At 38.2% G+C, this 19,309-nt stretch overlaps 1 protein-coding gene across 2 annotated transcripts in view; it reads right to left on the minus strand.

Annotated features, from left to right (window-relative positions):
- Zgrf1 (zinc finger GRF-type containing 1) overlaps positions 1-19,309 on the minus strand; it is a 60,418-nt gene that overhangs the window by 28,676 nt on the left and 12,433 nt on the right. For both annotated transcript variants that reach the window (XM_028760428.1, XM_028760427.1), the window contains exons 7-13: positions 16,888-17,073; positions 9,953-10,076; positions 7,385-7,986; positions 6,658-6,796; positions 5,209-5,393; positions 3,430-3,626; positions 1,441-1,580 (exon numbers count right to left, since the gene is read on the minus strand). In XM_028760428.1, coding sequence (XP_028616261.1) covers positions 1,441-1,580; positions 3,430-3,626; positions 5,209-5,393; positions 6,658-6,796; positions 7,385-7,986; positions 9,953-10,076; positions 16,888-17,073 — 1,573 coding nt within the window. The remainder of the gene's footprint in view (positions 1-1,440; positions 1,581-3,429; positions 3,627-5,208; positions 5,394-6,657; positions 6,797-7,384; positions 7,987-9,952; positions 10,077-16,887; positions 17,074-19,309) is intronic.

The following is a 19,309-nucleotide window of genomic DNA, read 5'->3' on the forward strand; positions in this document are numbered from 1 at the left end:
CAGATGTTTTTAAAATGCATATGGAAATATAAAGTGTCAATAATGACTTCTGGAACGGAAAGAAACTTTGTATAGTCTGATTATTAGGACTTAAGAAGCTATAGTAATTTAAGCAGTATGTATGGAGTTGGGACAAAGATACATAATTGGCTCACAGAAGCCCATCATGGAGGTTCCTGCCATTAATCCCAGCATGCAGGTGGCTGAGGCAGGGGTAACACTGAGTTTAAAACACAAAGACACTGTCTCAAAAAAAAACAAAAAAAAACAAAAATTAAAAAAGGAAAGAGAGAGGGCTTGGTGGCAGAGTACCTTCCTAACATATGCAAGCTCTTGACTTTGATTTCTTCCACTTAGAAAAGCCTAGAAAAGCCTTTAAAGAAAAAGATTTGCTACATGAACAGATGTTCACAGTATAAATGATCAACAAAGGAACAACATGAATACATAAACATCTTTTGTAAAAAGGATTGCTAAAAAACTACTAGTAAAGTAGGTGAGAACCACACAGCTAATAAACACATGGAGCATTTGTAAATCACTGGAGAACAGAGAAGCGCCAACTCAAACTACACCCACTTGAGTAGGATGGTTTATAAGTCTCTTGTTCTAGGACTAAACATTGATGAAACCACTATGGAGAGCAGTTTGGAACTCTAAGGTAAAAATGTATGTAACATTTTCATGGCCTATTGTACAACATTTCCATTATAAGAATTATATCCAAAAGAAACTTCCATATCTACAAGAAAATCTAAAGATCCTTACCGAATACCAAGCTGTATGAGGACTAGAGATAAAACTAGGCCATGAAAAGGAGGGTAACGTCCAATCTACTTCAGAACACCTAAAGGCCTTTAAAAAATATATTTGTAAGAGGAGTCTACTTCAAACTACGAAAGTTGAGATCCAGTGCTAGACAGACAATTAAAGAAGTAATGACAAACTCATCACATTTTCAACATTAGGTCAGAGTTAAATCACTTTATTATATATATGATATCAAAAGTTTACTGTAATTTTTCAATAAAGTGGTTTCTGGAATGAATTTTTTTTAAACTTTAATTTTTAAGTATGATTTTTAGAAACTATCTATTATACCAGAACTTTCATGATATAGCACTATTAAAATGATACTTTACAAATTCTTTTTAATATAAAAGATTTGGAGAGCTAAGCCAGGCAGTGGTGGTGCACAACTTTAATCCCAGCACTTGGGAGGCAGAGGCAGATGGATTTCTGAGTTTGAGGCCAGCTTGGTCTACAGAGTGAGTTCCAAGACTATAGCCAGGGCTATACAGAAGAACCCTGTCTCGAAAACCAAAAACAAATAAACAAACAAGCAAAAACAAAAAACAAAAAAAGATTTGCAGAACTACAACTTGACCAAGAGCCTCAGCTATACAGAACTTAATCATGAACTTGAGCCAATCTACTAACCTTTATTATAAATTGAAGAACTCTCCTTCCGACTCAGCTTAAGATAAATCTTACTTTTTGTTTCACTGTAAAATTCAGGATTTACTGTTGCAAGCTTCTTTAGTTTACCATATTGTTTTCTCTGAAAATCAAATCCTTTCCTGAAAAAAATAAAAAAGAAGAAAAATTAAAAGTGAATTTGAGGGGGTAAGTGACTAAGAGACTGTTCTCAGGTTAAGAAGACTTCCTGATCTTTCAGAAGACCTGAGTTTGTTTCCATACTCATACCTGGCAGTTCAAGAACACTTGTAACTCCAGTCCATTGTCTTCAATAACCTCCTCTGGCCTCTATAAGTACAAACATGCACATACATACACACTGACATATACCATATGCATAAATAATTTTAAAAAATCTTTTAAAATCTAAATGTGAATGTTAAAGAAGAGTTATTTTAATACTTCACACACCATGTAAAGTTAAGAACTATAGTTGTGCATATTTATTTACTTTCATAGATGTTGTAAACTATAAACATTTTCTATCAAAGGAAGAGAATAATTCACAGGTCTGTCTCCAGCTTTTACAATAATCAAAACAAAAAAAACTATTTAGAAGCTAGACTATGTAAATTTATATGGCTATATATTAAGGAATTTTAATCTAGCAACATGGCTACTCTGATCATATCCAAAGACCTTCTAGATCTGTTTGATCAGGCTGGAATGCAGACACACCCTTAGTATATACCTTTAATCCCTCTGGTTCGAATCCTTTGGTACACATCTTTAGTCCCAAACAAGGACATTTAATTGAGGGGCAGATAAAGTGATGAATCAGAGAAAGATTTGACAGAATAAGTCAGAAATAGGAAATGCCCAACTCTCAGGAGAAAAGCTATTTAAGAGCAAGGTATGGAGAGAGAGCCAGTTGTCAGTGAGTTTAGAGTTGAGTCAGTTGGGTGCAGTGCAGTGGGTCTGAGTTCACTCCTGACTTCAAGAAGTTCAGTGCAGGTCAGCAAAGGCAGGTGAAGCCAGAGAATAAGAAGGACCCAGGAAGCCGAGCAGTGGTGGCGCACGCCTTTAATCCCAGCACTTGGGAGGCAGAGGCAGGCGGATTTCTGAGTTTGAGGCCAGCCTAGTCTACAGAGTGAGTTCCAGGACATCCAGGACTATACAGAGAAACCCTGTCTCAAAAAACCAAAAAAAAGAAAGAAAGAAAGAAAGAAAAAGAAAGAAAGGAAGGAAGGAAGGAAGGAAGGAAGGAAGGAAGGAAGGAAGGAAGGAAGAAAGAGCGAGCGAGCATATTCAACAGTAAGCCTCCGAGATGACAATTACATCAGGCAAATAAAGTTACATTTACAGCTGTAAAATTAGAATAATAATCTTAGCTTTCTTATACATTATTGTTGTGAGAAAATAATATACATAAAGGTTTTAGGAAAGACCCTGGCATCTATATGCTTTCAGTAAGTTATTAAATGCCCATGCAATCTATCACTATCTTTACTTCTTTAGGAGCCCAATTTCATAAAGTTCTGCTTCTAAAATATAACACTCTATTATCCTATTGACACTTATTTCAAGCCTGGGAATGACTTATTCCTGTACTGCTAAAGAGTTGTTACTAAAACTATATTTGTAAATGGGGTTTCCCTTAGGTTTGTGAATAGCCATGAATAGAAAGAAAGGAAAGAAGGAAGGAAGGAAAAAAGAGAGAAAAGAAAAAAAAACAAACTATCTTTTGTCAGTTGTCGGAACATTGTTGATATCACTTGATGTTTAGAGAGGACCAAAGAAACTTTAAAGCTTTATTTTCTTTTAAAATTGTAGGACTTGAAGTTGTTTCCTTGATGCTTTCTCCATCTCAATTTCTTTTTAAACCACTGATGGGTTTGGAATGTGGCTTAGTACAATGACTGCATAGCATGTGCAGGATTCTGGGATTGACCCCAGGGTTGCTCTTCTCTGACGTAATTACAGGAAATGTTATGATATCATAAAGCATACCTCAGCGAAAGCTGGCATTCTTCATAGACTGGTACCTTTTGACTTCTTAAATATGAGCCAATACTCTTAACATCATTAAAAATCATGTTGGGCTGAGACTCAATCTGTGGTAATTGTCCTGAAGTCACTTCCTCGAGCCATTTGAAAAATTTACATTGATTACCTTTTGGCTTATCACATATATAAAAGAGACGGCCCTAAGCAGGAAGAAGATATAAAGAATTTAAGGGTTCAGTAGAACAGTTCTTGCATATTAAAACTTAGTGAAAAAAACCTATTTCTATTTGTGTACTGTTTTCTGCACTATACTTGTAAAGCATTTTTTAATGTATTCCAAGAAATAAGCTTTCTTATTAATTTAAACATATATTAAAATTATAAAGTCTTACTTTCACATTTATTTTTTTCTTCATCAAGAGTATATTATTCTGAGAACAGAACTTATTCAAGAAGCTAGGGAGCTGGCTCAGCATTAAGAGCACTTGTTGTTCCTGCAGAAGACCCAGATTTAGTTTCCAGCCACCACATGACAGTTCCTAATCACCTGTAATTTCAGATCTAGAGGATCTAGCATCTCTCCTGGCCTCTATGGGATCTAAGTATGTATGAGGTGAACACATATATATGTAGACATTCATGCATACACATTAAATAAAAATAAATAAATATAATTTTAAAATGTATTTAAGGGGCTAGAAAAATGGCTCAATGATTAAGAGAACCTGAATTCAATTCCCAGCACCCATGTGGCAACTCACAACTGTCTTTAACTTCAGTTCCAGTGCATCTGACACCCTCACACAGACATACATGCAGGCAAAACACTAATGTGCATTTTTATAAAAATGTATTTGAAAATTAGCAAGAAATTGTAATTTATTGTTCCCTAGTTAAATGTTCACTAGACAACTTGGAATCTACCAGAAACAACTACTAGCAATATTTGTATATTTCTTTCTACATACTCATTCATACACACACACACACACACACACACACACACACACGTTTTCTTAAAACAAAGTTCACTAAATGATGTATTTTACACTCTGTAACCTAACCCTTTTAAAACAGCATAGCATGAACATGCAAACATGCCATCAAATAATCTTGAAAGCAACACAAAGATCTTGGTGGCCACTTTTTCGATCTATGGCCACACTATTATTTATGAATACTTCCTTTTGACTTTTTAAGGTCAAGTTTATATAATTGACTAATGATGCATACAGATAGTGAAATTATTTTATTGCTATTATAGGCAAAACCAGTTGTGCAAATGAGTCAAAGCTATTAAGATATTACTAATCCTCTTTGTGGTACTAGGAATACACATTAGGTCAGCATGGTTTTCTACTCGCTTGGCCTTGTTTAGCATTGGTACAGGAGCTTTCAACCTTCAATTCTTTCTGTCTCATTTCAGCATTTTCTAGACCCTCAAGCAGAAGACTCCATTTCTCAGTGCTGACACCGTAGCTTAGCCACATTCTTCCTATTTCATATGTGTATTTTTTCTTCACTATATCTGTTTCTATTCACTACTGTGCAGTACGTTCCTAAAACATTTGAAGGCTAGCTTTAATTCATATTTTTGTATCCTGGAACACACATCATTTATTGCATTAAAAAGTACTGATTATTGTGTTTATGATTATTATTACATTTATGTTATTACTATGACTATGATGTTTATGATTATTAACAAAGAAAGATCATGTCTCAGTGTCCAAGTACCTAAACTATGTATAAGGCAGTGTGGGGAGGGAGCGGAAGCAATACCTTATTTGGACCTTCTTTTTTAACCATGACAAGTTTTGCAGGTTGATTATGGTGGCAGGATGGTGAATTATTTTTTCCGCTTTTCATCATCTCTCCTTTTGATGATGTATAAAAGGATATGTCAACTTTGGAAAGTGCTTTGTACAGCCTCTGTGCCAGTTCAAACAGCAATATATTCAGATGCTCTACCAAAAGAAAAAAAAAGCTCAAAATTAAATACAAAATTATTTTATAATTATATCAAATGCTGTTTATTAGTCAATTTGAAAACAGCCTTTTAGCAGTCAACTGTAACACAATACTATAACATCCATTAATTTAAAGATTATCTTTACTTTATGTTTGTGAGTGCCTGCATGCATGTAAGCACACCAAATGTGTGCAGTAGCACCGAGATCAAAAGCCATTTGCTGGATCCCCTGGAGCCAGAGCTACAGATGGTTGTGAACATCCATGTGGGTGTCCGTAAGTGAGTCTGGGCTCTCTGTAAGAGGAATGAGCACTCCTAACTACGGAGCCAGCACTCCCAACTCCCTAACATCCCTTTTGTACTTTAACAGTCTCTCAATTTTGCCAAATTGGACAAAAACAAGACAAAACAAAAGAAGCCAGTTTCACAGCCATCCAAATAATATGTCCAAGGCAAAATGGTACTGTATTAAGTCCTTGTCTATCAGACTCTGTTATACTCCCTCTGAAAGTCATCCACACTTTTTATTATTATTGCATTCTAACTATATGTTTAATTTCACTATACAGTTTATTTATGTTCATATATGTGTGTCCACATATAGGTTTATGCACCTGATTGCATAAGGAGGCCAGAAGAGTGCTGGCTCCCCTGGAGTCAGAGTAAATGGTAGATATAAACCATTTAATTGTGTCTGGAATGAAAGTCAGATCCTCTAAAAGAGCATAAAGCATGTTTCATAGCTGAGCCATCTCTGTAGCCCCTCACTGTAATATTCCAATACATATAAATATTGTGCTTTTAGCAACCACAACATTTATTTATTTACCTTATTTTAACTTTTGTTTTTGAGACAGGTTTACTATGTCTCAAACTCTCAATCTCCTGCAGCCTCCAATGAGCCAGGATAACAGGCAGGTACCACCACAATTTATAAAATTTCAAAAGGCAAATTTTGTTCTTACACCTCAAAACATTCAGACCTAATTATGCATCATACTTAAAAGTTTCCATTTAAATGCAATGGGCTCATTTGCTTCTATTTTAATAAATAAAAGTTTTAATTTAAAAAATTTTGCAATTTCCCTCTTTTAAAGCTCAATTTTGATCTGACATTAGAATAAAGTTACTGATGGGTACTAGAGTAAACACATGCAGAACAAATCTCCAGAGGTGACTTTACTATGAAAGCATTCTGCATTTCTGTAGTTCTAATCCTCACTGCAAGCAGTCTCAGAATAAGAACGTAGCAGCCATACCTATGATGGAAGATGTGAAGATCTGCCTGTAGTGAGCAGGAGACTGGAAAACAGCTGGGATGTGAACTTGCCTTTGAGGAAGATATGCTGATACTATTTTCTCCCCGTTTGGGAAGCATAAATCAGAATTATTTATCTCCTGAAATAGAATGATTCAACTTATTATAACCCCAAAAAATCACTGTTTAACCAATAAATTGTTTTTCATATACATTGAAAAATACTAATTGTACTTTTGATTTTTAGAATCCATGAGAGGTGTTTTATGGTCTAAAATAAGAAACCAGACAGAGCCCAAATGACAGGACACTTTTATTCTTAACTCTTTCCATTGGCCACCTAATATGATTTTGAATATGTTTTGTTCCAAGTGGATCACATTATATTTCTATTTCCGTCATGAGTATAATAATGATTCATAACAAATTTGTAATAGATGTATGTGACTTATCTTTAATAATTCAATCAGCAAGACTGATTTGACAGTCAAAAATAAAAACAATCACAGTGAGATCAGTACTGGAAGTCATGGCAGAAAGAGAAATAACAACTAAAATTTATTAAATACCTTTTATATGGCCAGTACTGTACCAGAGACTTTCAAATATATAATTCAATATTCATAACTACTGATCAAAAAGTAAACTGTTTCCGAGCTATTTTGCTTATTCTTCTGTTGGAATCCACACAGTAACTCAGGGTGAAAACGCACACGAGAAAAGCTCACCTGTAGCTCTTTGACTCTGCAGTTATCGCTGGCAGAGCTTCCTAACACAGTCTGAAGTGCCTCAGTCTTGGAAGTCTGATTGAAGTTCAGAGAGAGAACTTTCTTTCTGGAAACCAAATCTTGACGGCTACAATCCTGCTGCTGCTGACAGAGCATGCCTTTGATCATCTGCAAGTGCACAGGGTCTACACAACTTTCTTGCTCACTTGGGTGGCTCAAATGTAAGCTAGAGACAGTTTCAGCACAGAGACCCTCTGTCACCTCACTGGCAAGTCTGTTCGGAGCAGTTGAGTTGCACTGGAATGGGTTTTGATATTTCAGCCACTTGCTTTGAGTAGAACTCTTAGGAAGCAGTGAAACATCTCCTGGAGTCCCACTCTGATCCTCAAGTTCAAGGTCACATGAAAGGCCCGATTTTCCACACAGGTTCAACATGGAAGAACCAGAAGGCTCTCGTGAGTCATCATCTGTCATAAATGAACACGAATCTAAGACCGCTGGCACATCATCAGGTGGCAAAGTGACAAAAGGAGCTGAGGCTCCACTTACAAATGGAAACCTTTGGATGTTCTTACTGTCCTGAAAACCAATGTTTTTCAATCCTGAAAGAAAGCATAAGGCGGATTTAATACCAGTGTTCAGCCAATCATCACCAGGCTCTAGAAAACAGTAGGCACAGGCAAGAGCAGAAGGGTCTGACTTTCTGTGTAAAATGGAAAATAATGTAAGTCTCTTGCTCCCTCACAAAGTAAATGCTTTAATATCAAAATCTAAAGATTCAAAATTTAATTTATAAATTTGAAGGCTCTTGTAAGGCTAACAAATATAAGTCCTTCTCTTTCCTTCTACTGAGTTAGGTATCTTTAATCTAATTACTCATTATATTTATAGAACATCCAAGTTTTCAAGGCATTCAAATCTAAGAAAAGTCGTATCATCCCCATTTTACAGATGAGGCAACAAAGGTCCAGAGTGCAGTTTGTACCAAGTGGCAGTCAAAGAAAACACGGAGTGAGTTCATATCTATTTACATTCCTTCTGCAAAGTCCATAGCTTACTTAATATGATGTCACTGTAACTATCTTTATTATATTTACGAATTAGACCTTTCACAACAAAAAGATTTTTAGTTTTATTTGTAAAATTAGCACATAGATGGGACAGTGAGCTTTTGTCTAAGTGAGGTTTATAATTTCTTCTTTCTTTCAGCAGCTATTGGAACAGAGAAACTGCTGAAAAAGTAAAAACAGTAAGTGTTTATTGGATATACTAATGAATCAGCAAAACTGCATAGGAATGATATATTATTAAAGTTTTATCTAAAAATATTATAGATTCTCACTTATTTGACACAGTCTACTTCATAGGCAATAACTTTGGATGATCACTGGGTAGTACAGCAGTGAGTCAAAGAACACTCTTTGGTGAAGTGTTAGGTTATCATCCAAAACTGAATAAACAAACAGTGATGGAAATAAAACTCTATTACAGAGCTAAGACTCATCCCTGTGAAAACCCCTTCCACTCCACGGCTACTTGATTCGTTCAGAGGATGCTCTCCTACCATATAACTCCCCTCCCTTGCCCCAAGTAGCCCAAGCTAGCCTACAAGTACTGACCCTCCCGCTTTGTCTCTTGAGTGCTGGGATTACAAGAATCCCACCTCATCCCCACCCCACTCACACCTCCTCCTACCGCAACTCCTTTTTCTTTTCTGTCTTTTTTTCTTTCCTTTTTTTTTTGTTTTTTTGTTTTTTCAAGACAGGGTTTCTCTGTGTAGCCCTGGCTGTCCTGGAACTCACTCTGTAGACCAGGCTGGCCTCGAACTCAGAAATCCGCCTGCCTCTGCCTCTGCTTCTGCTTCTCTCTCTCTCTCTCTCTCTCTCTCTCTCTCTCTCTCTCTCTCTCTCTCTCCTCCCTCCCTCCTTTCTTTCCTTCTTTCTCTCTCTCTTCTTGACCTTTTCAGACACAACCATGAAGCCATCTCTAACTCAACTATTGATTTGCATTAAATTATTTCTTTTTTATATTAATCATCCACTCACAACCAAGAAAACATCAATCTACCTAACTTCAGATTAAGAAAAAAATACATTGATGAAATTATCAGAAAACAGAAGTTAGTGGGAAGAGATCCTATTGAGTAAAATACTTTTCAAGAGGCAGAAAAGTCCAAATGGCCTTAGAGCAATGCTGGAGGAGAGCAGTCATGGAGGAGTTCCTGACACTGACAGCAGCCCGAAGCAGAGCTGAAGAGGTTACACTGAGGTCAATGACTGGTGCTGATGAGACATTTGCTGAGTCACTTCACTGAAGAAGGATAGAAAGAGGAGCCAAGTGTTGGCGTTTTAGCTGCAAGAAGTACTATGACAGTGGACGATGGTAGGCAGGGACACTTTCAGAGGGAGTGAAGAGACAGCCCAGAAGGAAGCAAGAACTAGAGAGGAAGATGCATTTGGAGCAGCATCCATGATAGAAAAAGTCCAAGAGAAGAGACAGTGGGTTCCCTGACACTCATAGCCCAGTACTCTCTCACAGATAGATAATGGCTGAGAAAGTGAAGATCACCAGGGAATGTTCTTGTTTTCAGAGACTCCTCAGAGAACTCAAACACAGAGTCTTCATTTCTTGTGATGAAAGAAAAAGTAGGTGCAGGGCTCAATGCAGAGATCTTTTGTTTTGGAGAAATCACCTGTCCAGAAAAAAGAAAATCACTAACTAAAATGTTCTTATGCGTCTTTGTCTATGAGTTTAAATTCTAGTAACCTCCAGAAGTAACTATTCTAAGCACATTGGGAACAAAGAACTATAAAATTTTACTATAAAATTTTCACAAAATAGACAGAAAAGGAAAAAACTTATTAAAATAAACACTACTTTTAAGTACAGAAGATAAAGATAGGGATTATTGTGAAATGGGTGGATTCTGATTTGGACTGACTCCATTATGAGGACTTAGTTCTCAAGGTAAATTTCCATTCTAAGGGGTTCAATCCAAGTCCCATCTCATGTATGCACCTCTGCAAACTATATATTGAGTATATCCAGCATACTCAAAGTCTCAACAGTTCTTCTCTCTTATGTTTTGGACTTAGGGTTATCCATAGTTGACATACACATTTCAAGATATTCCTTCCAAGTGCAGGGACTTTTAACATTTACTCAGATCTGAACAACCATATAATTAATTCAATGCTATCCTCACTAGAACAGCATTTTAGTTATGCTGCAGCTTTCCTCCAAAATCAAAACCTAATGACAATCACACTCAATACTATCCTAATTTGCCTTTTATTGCTAAACACCATGACCAAAAGCAACTTGGGAGAGGAAATAGTTTATTTCAGCTTACACTTCCAGATCACAGTCCATTCCTGATAGAATTTGGGACAGGAACTCAAAGAACTGGATCAGAAACCATAAGGGAACAATCCTTACTGGCTTGCTGGCTCTTATACAAGTTAGGTAGGCCTGCCCAGGGACGGCACCGCCCACATCAACCAACAATCTCATCTGAGAAATCTCTCAATTGAGGCTCCGTCTTCCCAGGTGACTCCAGCTTTGTCAGGTCCACAATAAAGAAATCAGGTGTAGTGTCACATGCCCTTAATCTCAGCATTCTGGAGAAAGAATAGGCAGACCTCTGTGACTTCTGGGTCAACTTGGTCAGCACAGTGAGTAGCAGGCCAGACAGCTATGCAGAGACCCTGACTCAAAACAAAACAAAACAAACAAAACAAAAGAAACAAAACAAAACAAAACAAGGGGCTGGAGAGATAGCTTAGCAACTAAAAGCTGTGCCTGCTCTTCAACTCCTAACATTGATATGGCAGCTCACATCTGTATCTCCAGATTCAGGGGATCCAATACCCTCTTCTAGCTTCCCTGGGCACCAGACATGCAAGTGATGCAGACATGCATGCAGGCAAATACCCATACACATAAAATTAAAAACTAAGGAGAAAGAAGAAATACTTAGGCATCACACCCGTTCTCCTAGTACATTCTCCACACTGGCCAATGTTGTTTCACTGATCCAAACCCTCTAACGGCCCCTGTCTCTTACTGTCCATGACAGCTGTGTGACATCGTACATGGCCCTGCCTGCCCAGGCCTGCTGTCTGCTCCCTGACCTCACTTCTGTCACTTCCCTTGGACCTCACTTACTCTTCGTCACTCTTCTACAAACTGCCAACAGTCTCTTGCCACACATTCCTTTTTCCCCTAGGTACTGGCATGGCATTTTCATCTCTACTCCAGTGTCGCATTAACAGAGAAGGCTGACTTTACCTACCTAGAACATGTGGACTAGCCCACCGTACTGCCACCTCACATAGCTGTATGCTTACTGAGACCACCTGAGCCTTCCAAGTACTGTGTATTTTTCTGTTTGTTGTGTCTCACTTCATTAGCATGTAAGTTCTGTGAGGTCAAGAATTTGCCTCTTTTATTCACAGTCCTATTTTGATAGAATAGACAGTTGGTTGTTGCTAGTGAAAAGTCTCTTTGTGGGGAAAAGAAGAAAGTGTATCTGTTTACAGCGTGGCGATACAACTCAGTGGTAGAGCACTTCCCCAGTGCGTATGAAGTCCTGATTTGATTATCATCCCTGTTTTGGGGTTGCCATGGGGGAGGGGTAGATAATTAACAAACACATACTTTTTAGGCGTTAGCCATAGATCTATTTTCCTACCATTCATTATTTATACCATTCACTATTCCATTGCAACTGCTCTTGCCAAGGTCACCAATGATCTCCAGGTAACTGATGAAATGGGATATATTTTCATATTCCTTTTATTGGAGGGCTGAGTAATAACTGACTCCATTCTGGAGAAGATATGACACAAAAGCAAGGGGTAATAAAAAGAAAAATTAGTAAAATTCGTTCTAAGAAACTAAGAACTTTCTGCATAGAAAAAGAAACAATCAATAGAGACCACATAGGAGAACTACAGGCAAAGTACTCATCTGACAAGAGGCTGTAAGATAGAAACAATCAATAGAGACCACACAGGAGAACTACAGGCAAAGTACTCATCTGACAAGAGGCTATAAGAGAAAAGTCAAACAGACCAGCACCCGAACGATTGGATTTTACAGTGACAAATGGCGCTGGGGGTATAACTCAGGGTAGAGAGCTTGTCTAGCACGTGCAAAGCAAGGGTTCAGTTTCAACACCACAACAGAAACAACATACAAGGTAAATGATCTCTGGGCCTGCTTACCTGCCTTTATTCCTTTTCTCCCTACCACTCTCTTTCCTTTGAGAATCTGTACCTCATGTACACTGCTATGCAAAGCCCAATTTTTGACTTTTCTTTCTTTCTTTTTTGATAATGTCTCTCTCTGGCCTAAAACTTCTTATTTAGCCAGACTAGTCTTAAACTCTAAATATAGGTTTTTACAAACAATATACAAATGTTGTATATTGGATAACAAATGGCTAATAGATATAGAAAATGAGATTCACTATCAATTATCAACAGAAAACATAAATCAAAACTGTAACAAAAAATTATCCTACTCTAACAAGAATAACCTACATATAAAATAGTTTTAAATTATAGTTAAAAATTAGAGCTGTGCATGTTAGCTCACTCATGCCTGTAATTCCAGCAGTCTGTAGGATGAGGCAAGAGAAGTATTAAATATTTCAGGCCAGCTTGGGGTACATGTAAGTTCCAGACCAACCTGATTACTACTACACTGTCTCAAAAATCAAAAAAACAGGGTGAAGAGATGGCTCAATGGTTAAGAGTACTTGCTCTTTAACAGTACGGACCAAAGTTCAGATTTCAGTATTTATGTAAGCAGAACAGCCTACAAATGATTATAACTCCAGCTCTGAAAAATCCAAAGCCCTCTTCTCGCCTCTCTATAAGCACCAGCATGTATACACACATGTAAACATACACATGTACACATGTACAATCTTAGAAAACAAAAGAAAAAAACCCAAAGATAAGAAGACAGAACAGTGATTACCAGAGTTTGGTAGGGTATTGAGGGATGCAAATAGATACAAGAGATAACATCTAATGTTCTGTGGCACATTCAGACAACTATGATTAGCAACATTTAATTTAATATTTCAAGACACCTAGCAAAATGTCAAATGTGGGAATACACACCTTTAAGTCCAGCCCTCAGGAAGTTTAGGTAAACAGGTCTCTGTGAGTTTAAGACCAGTCCTGTCTCTGTATAGTTTCAGTCTAGCCAGAGGTACGCAGTGAGATCATGTCTCAAAAATGAATGAATGAATGAATGAATGAATGATGATGATGATAGAATGAATACTGGATGCTCCCAGCACAAATAACTGCAAATGTCTGAGGTGACAGCTGATCTCATCAGGATAGACTACACACATGTAATGAAATGTCACACTGATCCTCAGTATATGCAGTCATTATGTCAATTAAGAATAGATATAAGCTGGATAGTGGTGACATATCCCTTTAATCCCAGCAGTCAGGAGGCAGAGGCAGTTGGATCTCTGAGTTCCAGGATAGCCTGCTCTACAGAGTGAATTCCAGAACAGCCATGCCTACTCAGAGAAAAAAACCTTGTCTCAAAAAAAAAAAAAACCCCAGAAAAAAATACATATCATTATAGAAGTTGGAGAGGTGGCTTAACAGTAAAGAGCACAGGCTGCTCCTGCAGAGGACCTGTTTCAATTCTTTTCGCCCACTTGGTGGGGGACAACCATTTGTAACATCAATTCCAAGGGATGTGTAACCTTTTTCTAGCCTGCTTTGCCACTGTGTGCATGTGACACACAGATGTACATATACACCAGCACACAAGCACACACACACACTAAATAAAAAAGAAGAAAGATACATTTTAAAAAATAAATTATATCTGGGCTTGGAAACACAGGTCTCTAATGTCAGTATTCAAGAGGCTAAGACAGAGCAGAACATGAGGGCCTCTGTGAAGGCAAATGAGTTCAAGCCAGCTAGGCAACTTATGAAGGAAGCCCTGTCTCAAAATAAAAACTAAACAGGGACAAGATACAGCTAAGAGTAGAGCTCCTACCTAAGCACTGTAAGGCCCTAGGTTCAGTCCTCAGTACCATCAGAGAGAAAATTAAGAAAAAGTTCAAGTGAAGACAAAACAGCTCAGGCAGACTGTTTCAAAGCACTGCAAATGCAATTAGTGTCATATACTTAAAGAAGATAAATGTTGGGGCTGGAGAGATGGCTCCTCGGTTAAGAGTATTGACTGCTCCTCCAGAGGTCCTGAGTTCAATTCCCAGCAACTGCATAGTGGCTCACAACCATGTGTAATGAGATCTGATGTCCTCTTCTGGTATATCTGAAGACAGCGATAGTGTACTTACATAAATAAAATAAATAAATCTGTTTTTTTTAAATGTTATGATACCTACATTTGCCTCAATTATTTTTCAAGGTTTTTATTTTGTGTTTTGTCTGCATGCATGCATACATGGTACCCAAAGAGATTAGAAAAGGGCATCAGATTCAATGAAACTAAAGTTCTGGATGTTAATACGCCACCATGTAAGTTCTAGGGAACAGATCCAGGCCTTCTACAAGGGCAACAAATGCTCTTAAATGCTAAGCTGTCTCTTCTAGCCCCCATGATAACGTTTTTAAAGCTTCTCTAGTCTAACTGATCAAGCATTGTGTAATGTTTTATTCACTGTTTTTCTTTCTGGTATTAACAACATAGTGCTTCTTACATCCCAGAACTTGATTAAATACAGAACATATATTAAAATTCAGAGAACATCATTTGTTAGCAATACATCACATTTATTGAGAGGCATTTTCTGTTTTTGGAAGTCTAGTCATTTTGTGACAGACTCAGAATCTATACCCTATGATTATAACTAACATAGAACAATAATTAGAAACACAACAATTCCCCGGGCGGTGGTGGTGCATGCCTTTAATCCAAGCACTTGGGAGGCAGAGGCAGGCTGATTTCTGAGTTTGAGAGTTCGAGGCCAGCCTGATCTACAGAGTGAGTTCCAGGACAGCCAGGGCTACACAGAAAAACCCTGTCTCGAAAAACCAAAAAAAAAAAAAAAAAAAAAAGAAGAAGAAAAAAAAAAGAAATACAACAATGAACAAGAGAACCCAAATCTCTCCCCTGTTTGTTCTCTCCTTTTCTTAGCTGCCTAGAACTCTCTATACAGCCCAAGTAGGCCTCAGTCTTAAATATTCCCACTTCAACTTCTCAAGTGCTGGAACTGAGAACCATCACATACAGCAAGTTTCTTTTTCAATAATTCAAACAGTGGTGACTATAATTTATAATATACTATTATAAAGAGTAGAAAACTGCAAGCTGAAGCGTGAAAACAACCTGCCAGCACATGAGAAAGCATGCTGCCTTGTGTAGTCTGAGCACAGCTACGATGGCTCTTGTCCATCTACCCTTGGACTGCTCTTTGACAAGGGTTTAGGACTGACCTAAGAAAATGACTTGGGATTTTCCACCCCACAACTCTGCCTGCTCTTCTGGAGGCCACACAGGCATTAAAGACCCCTGACAGGAACCTAGCATAACTGTCATCAGAGGATTCCCCGAGCAGCTGATGGGAACAGATGCAAACACCACAGCCAAACCTTAGGAAGAGCTTGGGTAATCCTGTGGAAGAATGGGAAGGATTTTTAAGAGCCAGAGGGGTCAAGGACACCACCAGAAAACCTATAGAATCAACTATCCTGACCTCCTAGGGAACCACAGAGACTGAACCACCAACCAGGGAGCAAGCAAGGGACTGACCTAGACCCTCTATACATATGTAACAGTTGTCTGTTACACATGAACAAGCCTTCATGTGGGACTCCTAACAGTGGGAGCAGGGACTGTCTTTTACTCTGTTGCTTGCCTTTGAGACTCTTTCGCTCTACTGGGCAGTCTCTTCTAACCTCAATAAGAGAACATGTACCTAGACTTATTGCAACTTGATTTACCAAGGCTAGCTGATACCCATGGGAGACCTCCCCTTCATGGGAAAGGGAAGGACTGGGAGGGGAGAGGAGGAAGTGAAAACTGTAGTAGGGATAGAAAGTTAATTAATTGATTAATTTTAAAAAGGAAAAAGAAAATGACTTGGGAGGACTGGAGAGGTGGCTCAGTGGTTAAAAGCACTGGCTGCAGCTGGGTGGTGGTGGCACACACCTTTAATCCCAGCACTAGGAAGGCAGAAGCAGGCAGATCTTTTGAGTTCAAGGCCAGCCTGGTCTACAGAGAGAGTTCCAGGACAGCCGGGCCTACATAGAGAAGCCCTATCTCTAAAAACAAAACAAAACAGAAAACAAACAAACAAACAAAGCACTGGCTGCTTTTCCAGAGGTCTTGAGTTTAGTTCCCAGCAACCACATGGTAGCTCACAACCATGTATAATGGAATCTGATTCCCTCTTCTAGTGTACATGAAGACGGGGCATTCATAAACATAAATTACATGAGTAAGAAAGAGAAAATGACCTGGTGAAATGTAACTATAAAAATGACTTTTACCTGCAAGAAGTCCGTCTGCACATGAGTACTAGGCAACTCTGGTGTCCAAACACAAGTATCGTTCAGGAAGTTTTCATATTCAACGCTATCTGGAAACTGACTGCATCCTAGCTGCAAGCTGTGCCCTCTGACCATTACAGCACTAGTAGCAGATCCTTTCACCTGATGTCCTTGAAACTCAACAGGCTATAGGTAAATTATTAAAAATAAGAACATCATAAGTATATGACATATATATTCATAACGTATATATAGAGAAATGCTCCTTACTGTATATTAATGTATCGTAAGCCCGTTGAGTGCACAGACCTTTTCACTTCATCTAAGCATCACTGCCATTTAAAACAGTGCCTGTCACACAGAAAGCAATGGATAAACACAAAATGAAAAATCAGGAAGAGAAGAAATGAAGCAGGACTCTGCTTGAGGTCTGCATTCAGACATCATTCATTATGACGTGAAGGGGTCCCTGCAACCCTTTATCTGAGTCTCCTGCTCTGAAGAGTGTGACTGCAATGTTCATGTTCTCCCTCACATCCTTCCCTCTACACTCTACTTTCAGGTTTCAAATGGCTTTCTCTGCTGCCCCCTTGAGGATTCTAGCATTTTTACTCCACATAGGGTAACAATGTCCAACCAAGATATGGGAAAATAAAATAGTTAAAAGGCCAAAGGACTTCTTTCTAATGGATGAATTAACAAAAGGACAACTATTTGTACTCTCAATCTTCTGTTACTTAAGAATAAAGATCCTAAAGCTCATCTGAAAGGAAAATTAAACCTAAATGCTTTTTCATACTGAATTCCAGTTGAAAAAAAATATTTTGTATTGCTGGAGATGGAAGCCAGATACTTATACAAGTGAGGCAAGTGCTCTGTCACTTAGCCATGATCTCAGCCTGAAATTATTCTTCTAAATTTAAAAATAAGCATTTCAATAACAATAAATCTTGACTTTAATATGCTCCCTAATTTGCTTTATTGAAGGGAGTCTTCAAATGTGCCTTACTCTGTGATACCGCATACTTTTCTTCTAGTGGTAGAATGAGGATTTTAGGAACACAATGATTATTTACAAACTCAATTAATATGCTGTTAATTTTTTTCGAACATTTTAATTTTGCATACGATGTTTCACCTGCATGCACGTCTGTGTACTACATGTGTACAGGGCCCTTGGAAGCCAGAAGACAGTCAGATCCCCTGGAACTAGAATTACAGGTGACTTTTAGCTACCAGGACTCAAACCCAGGTCCTTTGAGAGAACAGCCAGTGCTCTTAACTGCCCCTTGTCTGCCAATTTTCGGTGTAGACTAGGTAGCACTACTAGACTATTTCTATATATTTAGTCAGAAACAGAGCAGTGTAGAAATGGCAGAATAGAACACATGGCAAAGCTGTGAAGATACTCATTTGTTCACTACAGAGCATGCGTTTGCTATATCCTCTCTGGCTTTGTGGCCAGCCTCTAGAGCCTATTTACACACTATTAAAGTGGACCAGTAACACGGGAAATAAGATGTAATGGGGACAGATGAAGCATTTCTTTTCTCTCAAAGCTATGTGCTAGAAAGAGAAGTGCCGTGAGAACTGCCCCCACCGACAATGCTGAGAGTGTCTCCACTGACAAACACTACTCTTGATGATTGAGTTAAGAACTTTAACTCATCCTAATTAGCATAATTATTTCTGAAATTGCTATCATTGTTCCCCAATAGACAAACAAGGTTCTCTAGAATGCCGTGGTAAAGTCATAGGAGGCGCCACAGAACAAATCAGCAACACACATCTCTAAACACTGAAGTAGCTAACTCAAGAGCAATTTCAACATCTGACCCACTATCTTCTTTCAATGACATCATGTCTCTTATTGTTTTGAGATTTTTAATTTTTAAAAATTATGTAATTTCATGTGTATAGATGTTTTGTCTGCATGTACATCTACATGGCATGTGTGTTCCTGATTCCTTTGGAGGCCAGGAGAGAGCATAGGCTCCTCCTGGAACTGGAGTCACACCCAGCTGTAGTTTTGAGACAGTGTCACACCACGTACCAATGGCTGCCCTAAATCACTATGTAGACCACACAGGCCTCACCTCAAGTACACAGCAATTCTACAGCTTACTGCCAGCCAACATCAGGGTTTAGAAGGAGCTTGGTTTTTAGAAATTGCAAATTGTTAAATCAGACAATCGCAATTATCATGAGAAAAATGAATGTGGCACAAGAAACAGAAAGCTGTCTCGCCCTCTACCCTGAGGTTCCAGGTGCTGTATAGTACCTGACGAGGCATAAGCTGCATTCACAGCTTTGCTAACTTGATAATAAATTCTAAGTTACTAGGACACACATACTTACCATCACTCAATGCTAGTATTCAACAAATGGCCAAGAAATGAAGTTTAAAAAAAACAACTCAATT

This window comes from Grammomys surdaster, unplaced genomic scaffold (genome assembly GCF_004785775.1).
Source record: "Grammomys surdaster isolate TR1022 unplaced genomic scaffold, NIH_TR_1.0 126531, whole genome shotgun sequence".
Lineage (NCBI taxonomy): Eukaryota > Metazoa > Chordata > Mammalia > Rodentia > Muridae > Grammomys > Grammomys surdaster.